Source organism: Fusarium solani (assembly GCF_023522795.1).
Source record: "Fusarium solani strain SB1 chromosome Unknown bctg00000006, whole genome shotgun sequence".
NCBI lineage: Eukaryota > Fungi > Ascomycota > Sordariomycetes > Hypocreales > Nectriaceae > Fusarium > Fusarium solani.
The window spans coordinates 2,769,322-2,788,129 of NW_027072151.1; the positions used below are offsets into that span (position 1 = coordinate 2,769,322).

The following is an 18,808-nucleotide window of genomic DNA, read 5'->3' on the forward strand; positions in this document are numbered from 1 at the left end:
CGTTTGCCGTTATATCTGTGGTAGGCCTAGTTCTACAAATGTAGTTGAGCCGTCGTCTAGAACGATCTCTTGATAATAGAAACAAAGAAGCTTAAGATGGAGAGTTGCCTTGGGGTGCAGACGTGTTCATGTGGTCCCTCAGCCTCTGTTCCCACATCAGCAAGGTAAATGAATAGGCAGTGGTCTCAACCCGGGGAACAATAGCTTTGCCATCTTTCTCTATGCGTGCTGTAGCAAGGAAATGGCTTGGAGGCATCTGGTTGGCAGAATCTTATTCCAGGCTCGCATTAGGGGCCGTCACTTGCATATGCATTCCCAAATGGTCAACTTCACTGCAATTTTAACCCGCCCCGAGAGCCTTTGCCAAGATGGTGGCTACGTTGTCCGCCTGGCTGTTAACCAAAGTTCCCAAGGCAGCCTTAAGTACATGAAAAAGAGCCCGCAAAATAGTGGTTCGTCCTTTCAATGCATGGTTAACCCTATCCAAGGGGCTCACGGCCAGCAAAGGACTCCCAATTAAACCGGCAGTAGGACTCTTCAAATGGAATAGACAGTCGCCGGGAGAAAGTCACTGGTAATAGATACAAATAAGCCGAAAATTGAGAGTCAACCCACAGAGTAGTTGCAGACATTTTGGCCTCTACCTTGGCCATCCCTTCCGATACAAGCAGAGCAGATTGGTGCTGGGTTCAGCCCAGGAAACGGCAGTTGTACTTCTCTTTGATATGATGGATAGCCAATCTGCATCAGCCAGCGGACGTACCTGGTAGGTAGAGTCCCATGATGGGCTCACTCTCGTCATTATCACTTAGCACCTACTGTAGCTCGGCTTGCAGAAGCCCCTTTCTCTCGCAGAGCCTCTATTTCATTGCAATTTTAACCCACCCCAAAAGCTTTCGGGGCTCAGAGGGGCCTTCCATACCTCCAAAGACGTCATCTTGACTATTGGTCAGCCTGCTCAAAACTTGCATAAGACACCGATGATTGGAAATGCGGGTTGGTGTGTCTGAACATATGTTGATCGGCTTCCTTCACAACATTCTTAACCCAGCCCAAGGGGATACTCCTACATTAGCCGACGGGTTCACAATTACATCGTTTTCCAAGAGGGTCCCGTTTCCAACTGTCTACCAGAATGACTTACTGAAAATAGAACTACAAGCTGGACACCTAGGCAGAGAGCCAAGGTGAGTAGGTGGCGGATTGAGCCCACGTAACAGCGACTCTGCCACTCTTCTCTCCGCAACCAACCCTACGTCAGCCTGTCAAGTTATCTAGTTAGCACAATCCCATGGTAGGCTCACTATTGTGACCATCACTCGCATATGCGGGCAGCTGTCTAAGACAGGTGGCCTGTCATGCAACTTCGACCGTCTTCACTGCAATTTTAACCCGCCCCGAAAGACGTTGTTGCTCACCCTTGGCAGCCCTCCCGGATGGATGTCACACCAGCGCAAGGCAAACCGAGGTAGTAGCCCAACCAATGGGTCCTCCGGTACTTTTCTGACGCCCCGCAAGCTCATTCGACTTTCAAAGGAGCCCTCCAGAAGGTCTCCATAAAGGTCTCCAGAACTAGATGCAGGCCGCTGCAGCCAGCCAGGTCTTCACTGCATTTTTAACCCCTCGGAAGAGAACACTGGCATGGATGCCTGCCGGCAGGTTCCCGATCATCTTGTCGGCTGGGCTCTTCAGCTGCCATCTAATCGTCTTTCCCTAGAACGACGGTTTTACCACTCTTCTCTAAGCCGTGGCAGACAATCCATTCCGGATCACGATTTGAGGCTTGGTATATTTTGCATCATCCTTTCACATTCTCCCCAAGAGCCCCCAGTGCTCAGAGCCGCCTCAGTCTTGGCCAGCGTGCCCAAGGCAACCTTGCATGAGGCAGTCTGGTGATTTTACCGCCTCCTTTGACGGGAAACCGTTCTTTCTTTTTTCACTGCAATTTTAACCCGCCCCAAGAGCCTTCAGCGCTCAGAGCAGCACAGCCCTGGTCAACGCGGCCAAGGCGATATTGCATGAGGCAGTGTTGAACAAAACGTGAGATGACAAGATAGAAATCATAGTCCAGTGTGTTTTTGAACCGGAAGCTAGGGCAAAAACCGAACTGCACATGTTAGTTATTGTTACTGTATTATTGAGGCTTGGGTATGAGTCTTGGTTGTGTTACGGTTGTATTATTTCTATTGAGTTGCTCTGAGGCCCCCGCCCCCTGGCCTCGTGCAGCCTTTTGACCAATCACATGTTAGTTGATCGCAAGCCTACTCCGATTTCACTGCAATTTTAACCTGGCCTGAGGAAACGCTCACACATTGTACTAGGCCTGTGGACTCCCAGCTCCACGGCCAGGAGGGTTCTTATCTAAACACTTCGAAGAGCAAATTACAGATAACACCTAGAAGCAAGGAACCTAGGTGGAGAGAACGTCAATCTGCTGTAGACATATTTATGAGTCCTCACCTATACCACTTCATTCCTGTAAACAAGGCGAACAGCTGCCAAGTTCAACACAGGGAACCGAGGCGTTATGGTCCTCTTCCACGCCGTGGTAGATAGTATTCCAGATCAACAAAAAAAGAACCATCATATCGTCCAGTTGGCAATTCCCTATGTTAAGCTCTGCCGAAAACTATGGAGGATCACCATCATCTCCATATAGACATTTCCTAGCTGCTACAGTTGAGAGGTACTTGCATTGAGGACAAGATATCACTGCTGTAGAAGTACTTCAGCAGTTTCTTCTTTTGCTCTCAGCTAAGTAACCCCTCGGAAAACCTCAAAGCACGTAAACCTCGTCGAGACATGGTTTTAACCCATCTTCACTGCAATCTTGACCCTCTCTAAAGAACCTTATGCGGTAGATACGACCCAGTCAGCCAGCAGGTTGGCCTACGCCAAGGCAACTTTTTGCAGATCACTTTGAGGCCTTCTACTCCTGATGCGGTCGCCTCGTTATGCACTTGGTCGGCCCATGCACTGCAATTTTAACCCAACCCAAGGGAACGGCTTAGACACTGGTCTAGTTCGCAAGTTTCCTGTTGCCTCACCAGCAGGCGCCCCAAGCACTTGACCCTCCCTCCCTCCTAAGAAATGACCCTCTGCCTACTCTTGAACCAGAAGCCTGATTCCTTGATGAGCCAGTTCCTCGACGAGAACCGATTCGCAAAGACAGTTTCAAACTCAAGAGCTTGCCGGGGAGCTGTTTGATATGTCTATTCACGAGATAAAGCAGCCTGGGTCAGAAGATAATCCACAGCTATTGGGCCATGTGCAAACCCGATGCTTGAATAGCCTCGACTCCCAACGACAAACACCTCTTATATCCTCTTCTAACTGATCCCATTTCATACATATCACAACTCAACACTCCATCTATATACCTATACACAAACCCCACACGCCAGCTCAATGAAACTCAGCCTCGACTCTGCCGTACCGCACCCCGTCAGCCTTGAGTTCAAAGCCCAACCCGGCACTCTCGACCTTCATCTCAAGCGTAAAGTCGAGGTTGTCAAACTCGACGCCTCTCGTCGTTGTCAGGCGCGTAAACATGCTCCTCGGCACAGCGTTGAGGTCTGTCGTGAGTGTGCAAACGTGGATCAGGTCGCGCGTGTACGCTGCTGGGGGTTCGTCTGCGTCGCACGCGATGAGGTCGTCCGTCACGATGAGGGACTGGCCTGGACGGAAGTTGCGTGTATAGTGGAAGGCGATGGGGGCAAGTGGTGACAAGGCCTCGCCCTGGGTCGTGTTAGTAAGTGATGATTGTTCAACATTATACGGTGAACTTACCTTGGCAATATGCCATTGCATCCGGTCAGATACCATCCACCTCTCCCACAGCGGCGACCAGTACCGCTCACTAACCGAGTGCTTTGTCGGATCGTACACGGTCGCGTACGATGTTCCGTAGTGCATTCTCGACTTGCGCGAGATGACCATGTTACCCTCCAACCCTCGCAACACAGCACCTCGCACCACTGCCGTCCAAGCATACACAGGCTGCATAACCTCGATAGATCCCATCTCTTCCGTGGCATTGGCGTTTGCGTGTGTCGGTCGCTCACTGTACGGAGGCGGTGCGGCACTTGTAAAGTGAGACTTGAGACGACGGTATAGGTAGTCGCTCTGGCCAAAGCCTCCTACCAGCACGATACCCGAGACAATGCCACCTTTTGATCGGAGGTTGCTGACCTGGCCCTGCACGAGGTCACATACCTCCTTTACCACTGGCTCAAAGATATCCTTGATCTGCTCTCCCGTCATGACCAAGAATCCAGAGTCTAGGCCAGCCTCTTCATCATCAGGAAGACCAGGGAAGCTAAAGAGTCAGCAAAATTGCAAACAGGGGGTTGAGATAAACATACGGGACGTTGACTTCCTGATGCTCATCCTCGTTAAAGTTTCGCTTCACAAATTCCTCAAAGTAGCGGAGTCCCATCTGCCAAGTCTTGCCCTTCTTGGTCTTCATCTCGTCGAACCGGGTCTGTCCAAGTCGGCCCCTGACGTGCTCCTCGAAACGGTAGTTTAGGAAGGCACTTCCACACAAGCCTCCTGTTCCCACAGCAGACTCTTCAACCCGGAGCGGCTTGAGAGACATGATCTTGTAGGCGATAAGACTAAAAGAGGTTAGGGGTGAAGGTTGACGGGTATGAGTTAGACTCACTCGACGGTACCACCTCCTGCATCGCAGACAATAAAGTTGTCTCCCACGTTCAGATGATTAGGCTGAATCGCCTTAAGCGTGTAAACAGCCGCAGCCTCAGGTTCGCTAATCATCTGGATCTCAGACCTACTACCCATACCAGCCCGCTCCGCAGCCTGAAGCGTCGTGTTCTTGGCTGCATCACTCCAGACAGCCGGACACGTCAGTACAAACTCGACCTTTGTCGACGCCATAAACGACTCGCCATACCGGCGCGTAAGCGTATCCATAGTATGCTTGTAAATCTGGGTCAGGTAGTCGCTCACAGCATCAACGACATTCTTGTTGAATCTCTTGAGCTGGGCCGCCGTGTCGAGCGGGCTCACATAAAAGGGCAGCTTCTGGGAGCGGTCGAGAAAGAGCTTGATGCAGCGCAGCCGCGACTCCTCGGGCTTGAACTGGAAACCCCATTTCACCGAGGGGTCGGTGCCTTGGGGCGCGTTGGGCGGATAGTCGTAGGCAATCTCCGTAGGGACCTTGTCCGAGGTGATGCCGTTGCCTCCTGGCCACGTCTTGATGATTTCTATATCATCGGGGGTAGATGTGTAGACAGCCGCAACACTAGGAAAAGTCAATACGACACAACTCAGTTGCCAACTGTATATCCATACTCACCCAGAAAATGTGGTGCCAAAGTCGACACCCACAATCAACCGGTCACTCAGAGGCGGCTGCTCCCTCACAGGCTCCCTCACAGGACCATTGATGGCCTCTGTCGAGCTGGGGGGCGTATAGCTGGTAAAGTAGTTTCGGCTCTCCTGGTTGCGCCGGCTGCTGGCGGTGGTGCGCAGCGGCATGTTGAGGTTCATCATGTTGGCCATGGTATCGACAGATGAATGGTACACTGCTGGCCTGTCGTTTTCGTTTTGCTTTCACGCCCTCGGTCTCACATGCGCCGTTACCATCCTTCTCCTGTCGCCCAAACGTTTTAACCCCTCCCCCGCGATGCGATGCGGGCGACTTGACCGTTGGACGTCAAGTGGCGGGGATGTGAAGTAGCGAAAACGAACTGGCGGTGGCGAAACTTGCCCCCAGGTAGTAAAAGGTTTATCGTCGAACGAGTTGTTGAAAAGATGAAGCGAGGCGAGGTTTAGTCGAGAGGACCACGTCGTCTCACTCAAGTCGACGGTCCGTTCATCCACTTGTCAGTTGACACTTTCCGCTCAAACTTGAAACCCCAATCGTCACGGCTGCTTCAGAGAAAAGAGAGGTAGAAAAAGCCCGCAAGAAAGAGAAGCCCATCAACAAAGATGACACGTTTTTAAGATACACCCCCAAGACCGTGAGTCGTCGTCGTCGTCCTTGTCGGTCAAAACTTGGCTCTCGTCGTCGTTTCAGCTCCGCTTACCAGGATGCGAATGGTGCTGCCTAAGGTAAGCGTCGCGATCCATCTTATTCCCTTGGTCAACACGTGACGCCCCTAACCCCAACCTCGACCTCAACCTCGCCATTTGACGTCGCATCGAGGTCCCAACTCTAGGCTGAACCTGAATCCCGTCAAGCTAGTGACGCACGTCTGCGACTCCGTTTATAGATCCCAGCTCTCGTAAACGTCTCGATAATGGCAGCCTAGACCCTCATTGTTCTTGTAGATTCCAAAAGTAGAACTATTGTGTCTCACTCATCCGAATAATCTCCATCTTCATAAAAATGTTCAACCTTGCACAAGGCCGCACAACCACCAAATCTACCCTCACTCCTCTCCCAAGACATACGCCCTCATCTCATATCCATCATCAAGCCACTTCATCTCCCACCAACCCTCATTTCTCTTCTTTGCCTCCCCCGCTCAGCACAAATGTGACTTTATTTTCGTCACCTCATCCCCACTCGACAAGGGAGAAGAGGCCTCGAGACGGCGCCAATGCATTCTTCAACATTCAACCGCTCTCTCCACCTCGAGATACTCGGTTAAACATCCTTTCCACGACGTCGCCGCCACTAAACCTTGCACAGTCACGTATTCATTAGCAAAGACAACACCAAATAAGGCAGCCATTGCACGTCACAGTAGCAACAAAAGTCATAGTTCATCTCCATTGATTAATCCCGTCACCACTCCATCCGTCCATCGAGGCACCAGCCTCCCCTCTTGGGGCATCAACTACCTAATTATATACGCGTCGTAAAAGTGCAAACTGGTCTGAGGCCGGCTTCATGGCCAAGGTATCAAAACTCCCATCTAGGTACTCGGTTCGGTTGGCAGTCTCCCGAATGCGCTGGAGAAACAGAAAAGATGCGTAATGAAATGATCGCTGACTTTTTTTTTTTACAACATTCTTCAATAAGCAAACGTTGGACTGATCCTCCCCTCCTTCACTCCCTTCCTGTCTCCCTGGAGGCGTCCTGTTTGACCCTTTTTGTGCGCTCAAGAGATGAGATATCCCAACATGTGACAAAGAAAATGGCCGTTCATATGCAGCCCAAGCACCTCGTACTCCGATCCCCCCCCTCTTATATAATAGGTAGGTAGTTGACAAAGGAAAGAAATTGGTCCAATGATATGCGGTATTGCTTCAAGCAGATTGCGGCGGAGCTCGCCTGTGTCGGTCTATAAGGGGTATTTGATACTCAAAGGTGGATGAAACGAACAAGAGCAAAATGTTTCAGGAAAAGGGAGGGATAGAGAAGAAGTAATAAGTAATATGCAGAAGGCGGCGCAAAATCCGGCCGGGTATTTGGTGAAACGTCGAGCCTGCTGAATCGAAAGGGGGAATAAAGTGTGTATAGTCAAGCCAGATGCCCAAAAATCAAAAAGGACCGTCCACGTAACGACGAAAAAGATCAAAACGAGAGAGTTGCGTATCTTGCCCAACACCAAACACCGTGACCATGCGAGTCGATCGATACCAAAGAACTTTTGCCACACCACTGGACGTAATCGTACCGCGTTGTGTCCCGCGTCTTATAACTTAGAAACGGTTGCCAGCTGCCCAGATGCTAGCCGCCGCTGAAGCCGCCCACTCGCTCTCCTCATAGGGGGGCGTTGGCCACTTGTACTGGCCCTCGGACTTCTTGTGTAGATCAAGTGGCCTCGGAGTGACGGCCTCGTTGCCATCACCGAAGAGGACTTGGTTGCCACTGGCCGAGGGCGAAGGGGTTGGATATGGGTTCATGAGACCCAGGTTGCTAGCCGACTGGCGGAGAGGCTTGCTCGAGTTCTGCTCCATGCGCTTCATCGCACGTTGGGTAGAGGTAAGGGCCTCGTCCAACAGTTCCTCCTCCTCGTCAGGGGCTTCATACTGATGCACACCATGCGTCGCCTGTGCTCGTCGTGTTCGGCTCGAGATGGGACCACCTCGGGCGGCACCAATCAGGTTGTCGACTGACCTAGCTTGGTGGTGAGGTAGCGAGTGATGCCGCTTGAGGTTGCTCGTAGGCGATAGCTGATGGGCGGGCGGTACAGGTGGACGCGAGTCGAGATTGTTCTGGACATCCCGCAGGGCTTTATCCAGGGACTCATAGACCTCTGACTTGGGAATGGGAGCCTGCTGCTGTGTTTGGTCAATAACCATGGACGACCGGTTGCTAGCCCAAGGGCCGCATCCAGCTTGAGCTTCCAGATCATCGTATGAAGGGGAAACGGGTGTCTGGTGTCGACCTGAGAAGCGTCTGGCACGCTTTCTAAGGTGTGAAAAGAAGCTTTCTTTTTGACCACTGGGTGGCGACGCAAGGCCCGAATTTCCATTGAGGGCGCGCTCTGCTTGCTGTCGGTGCATCTCGGTGTAGTTGTTCGTGCTCGAAGCGACAGAGAGCTGCCGGCCAAGTTTCTTGGTCTTCCCCTGGCCATGTCCATTAGCGTACGAGTCGTTGTAACCGTTGTTGGCTCGGGCAGTTACAGCATCGGGGACCGGCGAGATGGGCCTGATCGTGGGTAGGATGGGCATGGGAGCGACGTTCGAGGGGCCGTTGGTCCAAGTAGTTCTCTTTCCGGCCGCTGGGCGTGGCTTAGCGTTTGAAGGCACTTCGGTAGTCGATGAGGTATGTACTGGAGCAGGTCGAGGAGCAGACGCATCCTTGACCTGGGCTTGCACGGTGGCCAGGTCGGAGCTCTCGGAGCGACCGATGAGCGACTTGCGGAACCAAGATTGCTTTGTGGAGGTGGGAGTAGTAGATGAGTCCTTGCTGCTACGGCCAAGGTCAGACTGCTTGCGTCCGAGGATTCTAGAGGCGGAGGACTTGGGGCGCATGGGATCGACGGCGTCGAGGAAGTATTCGTGAGCGAGAGCTTGAGAGGAGGTCGGGCGGTTCTTGGGATCCCACATCAGACACCAGGTGACGAACTGGCTCAGAGCGGTGGGCCACTGCGGTGTTTGGAGGATGGTATCCATGGCATGAGGGGCCATCTTAGGGAACGAGAAACCCAGCTTGCCGGCGAGTCTGGTACCCTCACGCCAATCGCCTCCACCAACACGAGCGCCCGACTTGTTGTACCAGTTGCCAGGGCTACCCATGATCTCGCATACCCTCCATACCTGGTCGACCTCGTTTCCACCGGGGAACAGCGGCTTCAGAGTGGCAATCTCAACAGCCATGGCGCCAACGGCCCAAATGTCCACGGGAGCAGAGTACTCTCCCGCTCGCAGGAGAACCTCGGGGGCTCGGTACCATCGTGTGGAAACGTAAGTGGTGTATGGAAGCTTAGAGTGTGTCTCTCTAGCAAGACCAAAGTCGGCGATCTTGACGGTGTAGGTGGGAGGCGTGGAAGGAGGCGTCACGAGAGCTGAATATCGTCGGAAGGAGTTGCTGGATTCACTGTGGGAGGAAGTGGAGACGAGGATGTTTTCCGGCTTGATGTCGCGGTGGAAAAAGTGGTGAGAGTGGATATGCTCAAGGCCCTGCATAATCTGGAAGAGGATGCTCTTGACGCTGGCGTTGTCGAGGCACTTGTGGTCGCGGGCCTTCATCAGCTGGTAGAGGTTACCCTCCATGTACTCCATGCAGATGTGCAGCTTCTTGCTGTAGGGGTCCAGGAAGATGTCGAGGGCGGGGACGAGGTGAGGATGTTGAGGGAGGGTGCGGAGAAAGACGACCTCGCGGAGCTCCAGACAGGGCGTTATTGACTCGAAGGTCTTCTTCATAGTCTTGATGGCAACCTAAACGACTGTTACGGGTGCTGTCACACAACGCAGGGCGCGCATCGAGTGAAACTTACCACAGTCCCTCGGCGGGCAACGTTGGCACCCGCTGTCCGGACCCTTCCAAGAACGACGCTACCAAAGCTACCATCACCAATCTCCTTCAGAACTTCAAATCGGTCCTCGAGGGCGAGCTGGTGGCCCGAAGGACTCCGATGAGTCAGGTCGTTTGTGACAGTCATTTTGTCGGCTGTGATCAAGATACAGTCTACCTCGAGATGTTGTGTGACACGCGAGTGAGAGCTGAGATCCTGAGGAACGGCGTTAGGGATTGGCTCCAAGGACTCCCGACATTGACCAGCAGCGATAGACAATACCTAATCCAGGCCTGAAGCGATAGACAGGCTCTATCAAAGAGCAAAAGACCGATTTACCGGAGCATTCAGGTTGACCAAGTGTGATTAGAATGACGACGAGCGTGCGAGCTGAGGGCGTGCGTGCAAGCGAATGCAGTCGTAATAGCGGAATTCGTGGTGGTGGTGGTGGTAAATCGTTACAGTGAGGTGAACGGGTAGTGGCGGCGGTAGAACGGTGAAGATGGATACCGGTTGATCGAGGAAAAGGGATGCAAGTGTTAAGAGTAGCTCAAGATGATGGAGAGTGAGCGTCAAAGAGAGTTGATCTCGCCAGAGGGTCCAGGAAGGGCAAAAGGAGTGACTGAAGTGAGGGTGATTGCAGAGTGGATAGAGTCGATATTAACGAAAAGGAGAGGGAAAGCTCTTGCCCAGGTCCAGGGGGGAGTGGCTTGAACCTGCCGATCGGGGCAGGATCCTCAGGCCACTAGTGAGTTGCTTCAATGGGCCCCAGCGAAGCTCCCGCTGTGTATTGATGGGGGTGGATGATTCAAGAGGAAGTGGGAGCATTCAACGAGCAACTGCCGACGATGACAATAGCAGCGACACGAGGAGAGGCTGGTGTTTTTTTGTGGTGGAGAGAGGTGAGGAGGAGGATGAGGAAGAGGAGAGGGAAAAGCGACGCAGGTGAGCAGAGCAGACGAATGAATGGGGTGAGGTGAGAAAGAGCGAGCGAGGGAGAGAGCGCAGCGAGCAGCGAAGCAGAGGCAGAGCAAGAAAGTCCCCCCAGAGAAGCCCAAAAAGGGCCAGAAGCCAGAGCCAGAAGGCCAGAGGCGTGGAGATGTGAGACGGGGGGGCGTGGGCAATGGATCAATGGCATCGGTGGATAGTGGAGTGCAGCAAGGAAAGGAAAGGATGGAAAAGAAGCAATGGAGCCCCCGTCTGGGATGATGGGGGATAATGGGATAGGAGGTTTCGAGGTCAGAGGTACATGCGAGCTGCCAGCGGGGACCTTGCCGGGACTTGGGGCTCTGTGATAAAAGAGGCTGGTAGGGCATGTACCCTCTCTATTGGCCCAGTGTACAGACTCTTGAACACTTTGTCACTGTACGTGGCCAGCGGCCTGACGATTGGGACATGCCCTGGGAGGCCGGGGGGGCTGTCCACTTTCAGTTGCCCTGGTCAGAAAATGGAAAACCCAGCAACGAAAAAAACAGGGACCCGCCGGGCAGGCAGGGTACGTACCCGCCATCCGGTTGGTGCAACTCGCCCACCCCCAGTCACTGAAGGCCAGTCCGGGCAGAAAAGAGAGCTCCTCTTGAAAGGCTGGCAAGGCCCTGGAGTACGGTACGGGTACGGTGCGTTGCGGTGCGGACGAAAGAGCCAAGGCCCTTGACAAACCTTGGTCCCGAGTCGCGCAACGACTTACAATGGGGGGTTTCGGGGACTCTCTACCTCACCCCGAAGGGGCATTCGTGATATGCTCTAGCACGTATTCGTGGTGAGCATAAGCATGCAGGCAAATCTACAATGCAAAGATGTGCACAGGGAGAAGGGCACACGGGAAGGAGATGACCAGATCGGAGTCAGAGGCGCAAAGGCTACGGTACGTGGGGAATTCCCCAAGGATTGCTGTGCGATATGTGAGTGCGTGCTCTCAACTGTCGCAGAAGAAAAGAATGAAGACCGGGATGGGACAGTGACGGACAAGAGACAGAAGGGTGTGCAAGGTTCTGGGAATCAAGACCTGACAGCGTGCGTGCCCCCCAAGGGAGGGTCAGAAGAGCACACACACTGGGTCAGAGGGCCGCTAGAGGGATGGCGGACGGTACGCACTCTACCGTGTCGTGTGGCCGATGGGCTTGGACGGGACTGGCTGGTTCGTTGGTATGGGCTGGAATGGCAGACGTCGAATGGCATGGGATGGGACCGATCACGGGGGTACTGTTTAGGCTTCTGGTGATGTTGATGGTCTCCGTGATCCAAATGGACGACTCTCGCAACTTCGCTACTCGACTAGCATGAATTGAATGACAGAACGATTGGGAGAGCGACAGGTAGTCAAGAGATGGCCTAGGCTAGCTAGGAGCACCGGGGGACAAGATACCCTAGCCCCCCAAGCCTTGCCAGGCCCGCCCAGGTCAGGTTCAGGTTGCTAGGATATCATCCATCCCAACAAGGGCGCCAGGTGTGATGGTGTCGCAGAAGGTGGTCAATCATTGCCGACCTCTGGGAAATCGCCAACGGGAAGTGAAGAGAAGAAGAGACTGGCATCCATGCCCAATCTCGCCAGCGGGTCCGGCTTCGCGGGGCGCCTTGCCTCTGTCTTGTATGTTTTTTTTTTCGTTTCTTCTTTTTTGGGCTGGCTCCGTGAGGTATCGCAATTTATTATTGTTAATTTGGGGGCAAAAAAGAACAATGACACCCCCGGGTTAGTTTGGTTTTATTATTCCTCCGTTGAAGAAGACCTCGCCCGGGCTTGGTCCCTTGAAATGCCGCCAGCCGCGTCTTCTGCATAATCTACAGGGGGACCATTGTCTGGGGGCGCCAGGCCTCGAGAGATGAGCAAATCTATCTTGGGTCCCGGGACCAGTTGATTTTATGCTTTGCTTCTCAAAGCCGAAGACGATAATAGAAATACGAAGTGGATAATATCCGACTCATCATACAAAGACCCCGCGGCCTATGGCTGATAAACATCGAGGACAAGAGTTGTTTGTGGGAGGTCAGCGAGAAGGCGAATGGACGAGGGTTGACGATGGAGAAATGCAAGACGCGCGCACTCTAACAGGCGCGTTCTCAGGCTGCCCACACGCGCTGCCCTGCCACACCCTCAGCCTCGGCCATCCTCGTGGCCTCGCGGCAGACACAGCTTATCAAGACCTTCTCTGCTCCCCTGCATTTCTCGCCCCGTTTCTCGCCCCGTCGTCGTGAAGCGTCCTGTTGACGAACCAATACCCAGCACAGCCTGGTGGGAATCGACGCGGCCGTCGAGAGCGCCATCTAGACGCCGTGAGCTCTTCTCATCCTTTCGCTACCAGCCTCTGGCGCTTCGCGGGTCGCGGCGCCTCGTCCAAGCGAAGCAGCCAGCCTTTTCTTGGTGGCCGGGCCTTGAAGACGGGGTCCCTCTGCCTCGGCGCCTTGGGTCGCATGAAATGGCTTCCCGGGGCCGCCCCTCCCCTCCACTCTTTTCTTCTTTCTTTTCTCTTTTTAGAGCCCTCGTGGGCTGGCTGCTTGGTGCGTGCGGAGGCCGTCTTCCAGCGGCCGGGGCAGCCGGGGGCAAGGTAATCAAACTGCCTGTCTAGTCTCGACACTTCTTCTCGTTTTCACTTTCCCTTGATCGGGACGTGCCCTGCGATCCCGTCCAGTGGTTCAGGGACCTGGAAATAAGAAAAAAGGGGGAGGGGACGGGGAACACGAGAGGGGGAGGAAACTCGCCTCGGGGAGGGGGGTTCCGTCGCCGCCGTTGGAATGACGAAACACACTGGAGAGTCAGTAACGAGTAACGGAGAGAGCCCGGCTAGGATAGCAGCCAACGCCGGCGACCGAGCGGGAACATTTCCATGCGACGGCTTGGTCTGGTTTGTTGGAGGCGCACAGTACATAAAGATGGCGATGGGTTTGGTGCATAGCCTTTTTTCGAAACACGCGAACCCCTGCCACACACGTGTACAAGGTCCGTTAGTGCGAGTTATGCAATTGACGTCGCCATGCACCGTCGGCTTCAGTTCTGGAGCCACTTAGGTCAAGGGCAAAAAGAGATACCAGGACAAAGCCATGAGCTTGTTCTCCCCTAAAGATGATCGATACAGTATAATAAGAATAAATAAGAATTCTCCAAGTTATGAGATTACTTTTGTAATATTTTCTATCAATTACTCATAATGCGCAAGGGCAGTTAGGTCACCACTTAATGTTCTGGCGTCTCATGCATGGGAGCTTCCATGCACCACGCGCTTGGGAGCAGGCATCTTTCAACACTTGAGAACCGCCGATTAGAATTAACTACTTAGATGCTCAAGAAAGCCTCTTTTTCATCACCCATAGAGCCTGATTCTAGATCCTAGTCCTATATCATCTTATCATTTCGTTGTTCTGCCCTGAGCACAATGAAGCCCGACATAGATACTGGGAAGCAGGTCAATTATTATGGGAGGACTCGTTGCTTCTGTGGGAGTGGGAGCCATGGTGTAATAGTGCTATCCTCCAGCGAGGGGAAATTTGAGAATGATGACTTCAGCAGGAGTGGTAATTGTGTGTGACGGCGATGGTGCTCGATGCTTTATTGATGCTTCAGCGGCCTCCCGTTGAGGCCATCACGGCTTTATTTCCCCTCTTTTGTGGCTATGAAGGCGTCATCTACAACTTTTACAAACTCTATTGACCTGTTGTTTTGTTGTTGAAGCCTGTATAGAAACTTCAATTGTGTTGCGGCTGTATTATTTCTGCTCAATTGTGAAGCCCCCGCCTCATGGGAGCCCTTTTGACTTTCATGTCGATCATGAGAGAAGGTTTTCCCGGCTCTCACTCGGTCACACAGAGAGTGCTTGGACAATCTCCTGCCCTTCCTCTGCAGGGGTACGCAGGACATCGTAGGGTCCAGGTGCCCATTAACTCGGATCAGATATAGCAGTGACAAAGCTGCCAGAAGAAGCGATGGGTACAGTTGATATCACGATGCGGTACTGTACGGAGCTGTCAGAGAAGAGGACGGGTTGTCCATCCGAGCCACAAATGCGGCAAATCCATTACCAACAACCAGGTACAGATCCCGACTCCTGGCCCGAAAAGAAACGGGCTAGCTATTCCCAGGGGAAACCGGCTCAAGTTTGAATTTTCACTCCCCCATGTCAATCTTGTGCTTCCTTCACGGCAAATCTTTGGGTGTGTTTTGCTTCTTCCCAAAAAGACGCCAATCCGTCGGTCGGGCCTCGAGCCAACGGCCGGAGTGTGGGGCCGCTGCCAGGGACCAACCGCTGGGCCATCCCATCCCATGGGACGGATGGCGGGCTTCACTGGTAGGTACTTGATGCTGTGCGCCTGTGTGCGTGTGGGCTTCGGTACCTTCCAGAGGCTGCTGCAGGTACCAGACATCCTGAAACCCCCCCTTTGGGTCCCGTCTCATCCAATCCATCCCGCACCTCAGCCCGCCCGTCTTGTCAAGACGTGACGTGACGTGAATAACGAATAATGTGCGTGCCGTGCGTGCCCTTCAAGGCAGTTACTCCGACCCTGGACTTTTCTTGTCCCGTCACGATGCCCGCGGAATCGGTTCCAACGCAAAGGGACACACAACAAGCACAGGGGCCCGGGGAACGGAGATTGCCATCCCAGGGACGCAAGAAAACGCAAGACGAGTTCTCCACGATGACACCTACCGTAGCATCCCCCGGGTTGCCCGGTGTCAGGAAGGGCTGGGCAAGAGCTTCGAGAAGCAGAGCTATCCTGGCCCAACACAGATCCCCAACGCAGCGGATGCCCTAGGCGTCGATCCTTCTCGCAGCGAGCCGTTTGCTGTCCCCCCTTCTGTTCTGCTAGGTGTCTGTCCTCCCCTCCATTCCCCTCTTGTTGCTCTTTGATTTCATTCTGGCGCGCATTGGATGCCTCCCTCCCTTCAAGTCAGTGGTTGCTCCCAACACGGCAGACTGCCCAACCATGCCCCGTCATGAAACGCGGCAGCTCCTCAGGAACCGCCCGCATGCTTGCCAATTGCGCGCCTATCACCCAGCCTCGCAGCAACATGCAGCCCATTGACAAGTGGCCCAGAGTCGAACCTGAGGGAGAGCAGGCGGGGTCTGAATGTTATGCGATGACCCTATAGCCCCAGTTCAAGTTCCCATCGAAAGCTCTCACGTCACCTTGCGGCCTGTGGCAAGAGGAGGCAGCGTCATCACGGTCCCGGGACATACCCAGGAAACTCCCTGCGCGACATCGCAGCATGCCTCTGAGCGGCCGGCCGCATGCACAGATGATGCGAGCAACTGGGCGCGTAGGATCTCTGGCAGGCCCGTTCGCGCATTTGCCAGCCGGCCGCTTGAGGGGTTGGCGATGGTGGCTGAAGGGATCAGTATTGTCTAATAAGAGAACCCTGCGTGGGATTACAGTTGAGGCCCGGCAAGCGATGTCGTATCGTATCTGATGGGAGAAGCACCGAGGCTGGGGCAGAGGCTGTGGTTTGCTGGTGAGATGGGATTGCCGCCGTTGATTTCTCAGCTTCTCTCATCCTCTTGTCGTTTGTGGGTCTGTATTTGCTTCTTTGCGTCTCTTGCTATCTGTGATCAAATTGTGCTTTGATGTGCCTGAAATATGTGCCTCGACGTTAATTGTGATGGCTCAGTTGCAGTAGCTCCAACGCCGTGCCATTACATCGTGCCTCCATCTCTCGTCACCAATTGTCACAGTCGCACTCGCAATTAAGCAACTCGCCAATCCGAGATTTTTCTCTCCCATGCTTTCTTTTGCCAGTCTGCCCTTGCAGCGACGCATGGACATCCATCTCAACACGAAAACTCACGCCTCAAATCGTGGCCAAATGTGCGCCACACGAGCAACGCCCAGCCCTCTCTTCCTCGGTTGTCTTCCTGCCACCAAAGAGCCAGCCTCTCCTTCGCGAGGCCCAGCCTTGGGTCAACGCTACAGGAAAACTTCTTCAATTGACTTGACACTTGTGGAGTGCAGCCGTCAAAGGGTTCTTCCCGATGGGACGCCCCGTGTGCTGTAGTTCTCCACTCGCGCCGTCGACCGAGCCTTGAGCTTTCGAGCCAGTCGCTTGACTCTAGCGCAGCGCCCGAACCGCACCGTCAAGAGTCTCGTCCTCGGACCTCGACCTCGTCTCTATGTACATGCCTCTCTGCAGAAAGAATCGAACCGTTCATGCTTTTTCCTCCCCGCCAAGTCCTTGATCAGCACTTCAGGGGTAAAAAAGTCTCACTTCTGGAGTTCGGGTTTCTGGCACCTCGTCCCGGTTGGAGACTGAAATCCTTGCCTGGTTCAAGGCCAGATCTGGCCCCATGTTCGTCAAGGCCTTGACGCGTCCTATTCGCCTCCATCGCTGATGAGAGACCATTGACTGAGAGCCTCACCTGCTGAAGATCCGCTCAACCGGTACGTCGTCAAGTACTTTTGAGTTGGCATTTCGATATTGGCCGGGGCAGACGCTGCTAAGACCCGCGCTGTGCGTGGGATTGTGCGAATGTGGCAACACCTGTCACTGCGGCATCGTTGTGGTGGTGAAGTCACTGATTCAATACCCGCTGCAGACGCGACAGGACAGCTTGACACGACTGCGGAGGGATGTCGATCTGTTTTGATATGGTCAAAAGCGGAAGAAACAAGGCAAAGGCCCCAGTTGACCCCCATCTCAGCCGATGCTGTATGTAGCTGGTGGAGAGGGAGTGAGCTGTCACGGAGCATCGCAGGCTGAGCAAACCAGGAAGCCGGTTCGGAAGAGGGGGACATCTCCAGCTGGACTGTCTCGGAGCACCGGTTTCTCGGCAGGCTTCTGTCTCAGCTCTACAGAGCCAAACGTCCAACTTCATGATGCCGAGTCTCGTAGAGGAGTCCATCACGCCGTCGTCAAGAATTTAGCTTTGGCACGATTCGGCGGGCTTGCAGTCGTGTGCATGTCTAAAAGTCGGTTACCCCAGATCCATCAACCAGGATGGGCATGACTCTTGTCGACTCGAGCCATGGGTTGATCCTGAAGTGGAAAACCCGCAACCCATCTCTGATCAAAAGAGGTTCTTGCGGTCTGGACCCTGCCCTCCCTATTCCCTCTTCAGCTTGCGTCTGCATGTCTCTAGTGGGTACGGTGGGTGAAGCTATCCCTCCCCATCCACCGCACATGGGCCGTTCGCCAAGCTCAAGTCGGTGATGGAGAGGCCCGTTCTCTTGTAGACAAATGGTCTGGCAGCGAATAGTCAGTGTACCCGGTGCCGGCCTCGCAGGACTGTATCAACATGACTGCATCAACATGGCGTGACTGCAGCATGAAGAATAACTGCGTTTGTTCACACACATGCTCTCCCTGCTGAGTCGGTCACTTGCAGCCTCCAACCCGTCCAGCCTGAACATAAACACCAATGGCCTAGCCCGGAGGGGCCGGGTAGACGCAGCACCCATCTGCCAGACCGACTCAAACAGACTGCTCTCCTGTCTCACAGCCCTGCATCAAAGTTCAAGTTTCGTTCGTTCCTCCCAAGGACCCCTCCGAAGGGGATCCATCGTCCCAGCCAGAAGCCCGGTGCTCTCGCGTAGTTGGTCGAGCCAAGCCACCGAGAGGCCATGGAATCCACCGGCGGAGCGGCGCCGTGCCATAGACGAGGGTATCCGTGAGTCGCCGAGAAGCATGCCAGGTGGCCGTCTGGGGTTTGTGCAGCGAGCTAACCAAGGGTCGGTCTTTGGGCGGTGAACGCCTCGTTTTCTCGGGATGCTATAGGGTAGGTAGCGGTGAGGGTGGAGGAGGATGGAGTCTCGTGTCGATAGAGTCTGATGCCTCGGTAACTGGAAAATGATGGTCAGTTTGAGGAGTTCGTCAGATGGCTTGAGTAGTTCGGGCGTGACGGTTGGGGAGATGCCTCACGTGGATGATGCAGGTTGTGGATCTGCGGCCGTGTTGAGCCTCACTGATAAGGATGGATACTATTCAGATGCAAAGCGACCTCTGTCCAGCATTG

At 53.9% G+C, this 18,808-nt stretch overlaps 2 protein-coding genes across 2 annotated transcripts; both read right to left on the reverse strand.

Moving 5' to 3' along the window:
- Window positions 1-3,405: 3,405 nt before the first annotated feature.
- On the reverse strand, window positions 3,406-5,523 carry MRS44_010583 (uncharacterized protein; the record flags this gene model as incomplete). The annotated part of the gene is made up of 5 exons (XM_065620173.1): window positions 3,406-3,738; window positions 3,790-4,318; window positions 4,365-4,616; window positions 4,664-5,263; window positions 5,318-5,523. 5 exons carry the CDS (start codon window positions 5,521-5,523, stop codon window positions 3,406-3,408), a joined length of 1,920 nt encoding a protein of 639 aa, XP_065476362.1.
- A 2,091-nt stretch (window positions 5,524-7,614) lies between these two features.
- MRS44_010584 (uncharacterized protein) lies at window positions 7,615-10,022 on the reverse strand (the record flags this gene model as incomplete). Its single annotated transcript, XM_046284551.2, has 2 exons — window positions 7,615-9,798; window positions 9,858-10,022. The coding sequence occupies 2 exons, from the start codon at window positions 10,020-10,022 to the stop codon at window positions 7,615-7,617; spliced, it is 2,349 nt and encodes a 782-aa protein (XP_046128386.1).
- Between the last annotated feature and the right edge of the window lie 8,786 nt (window positions 10,023-18,808).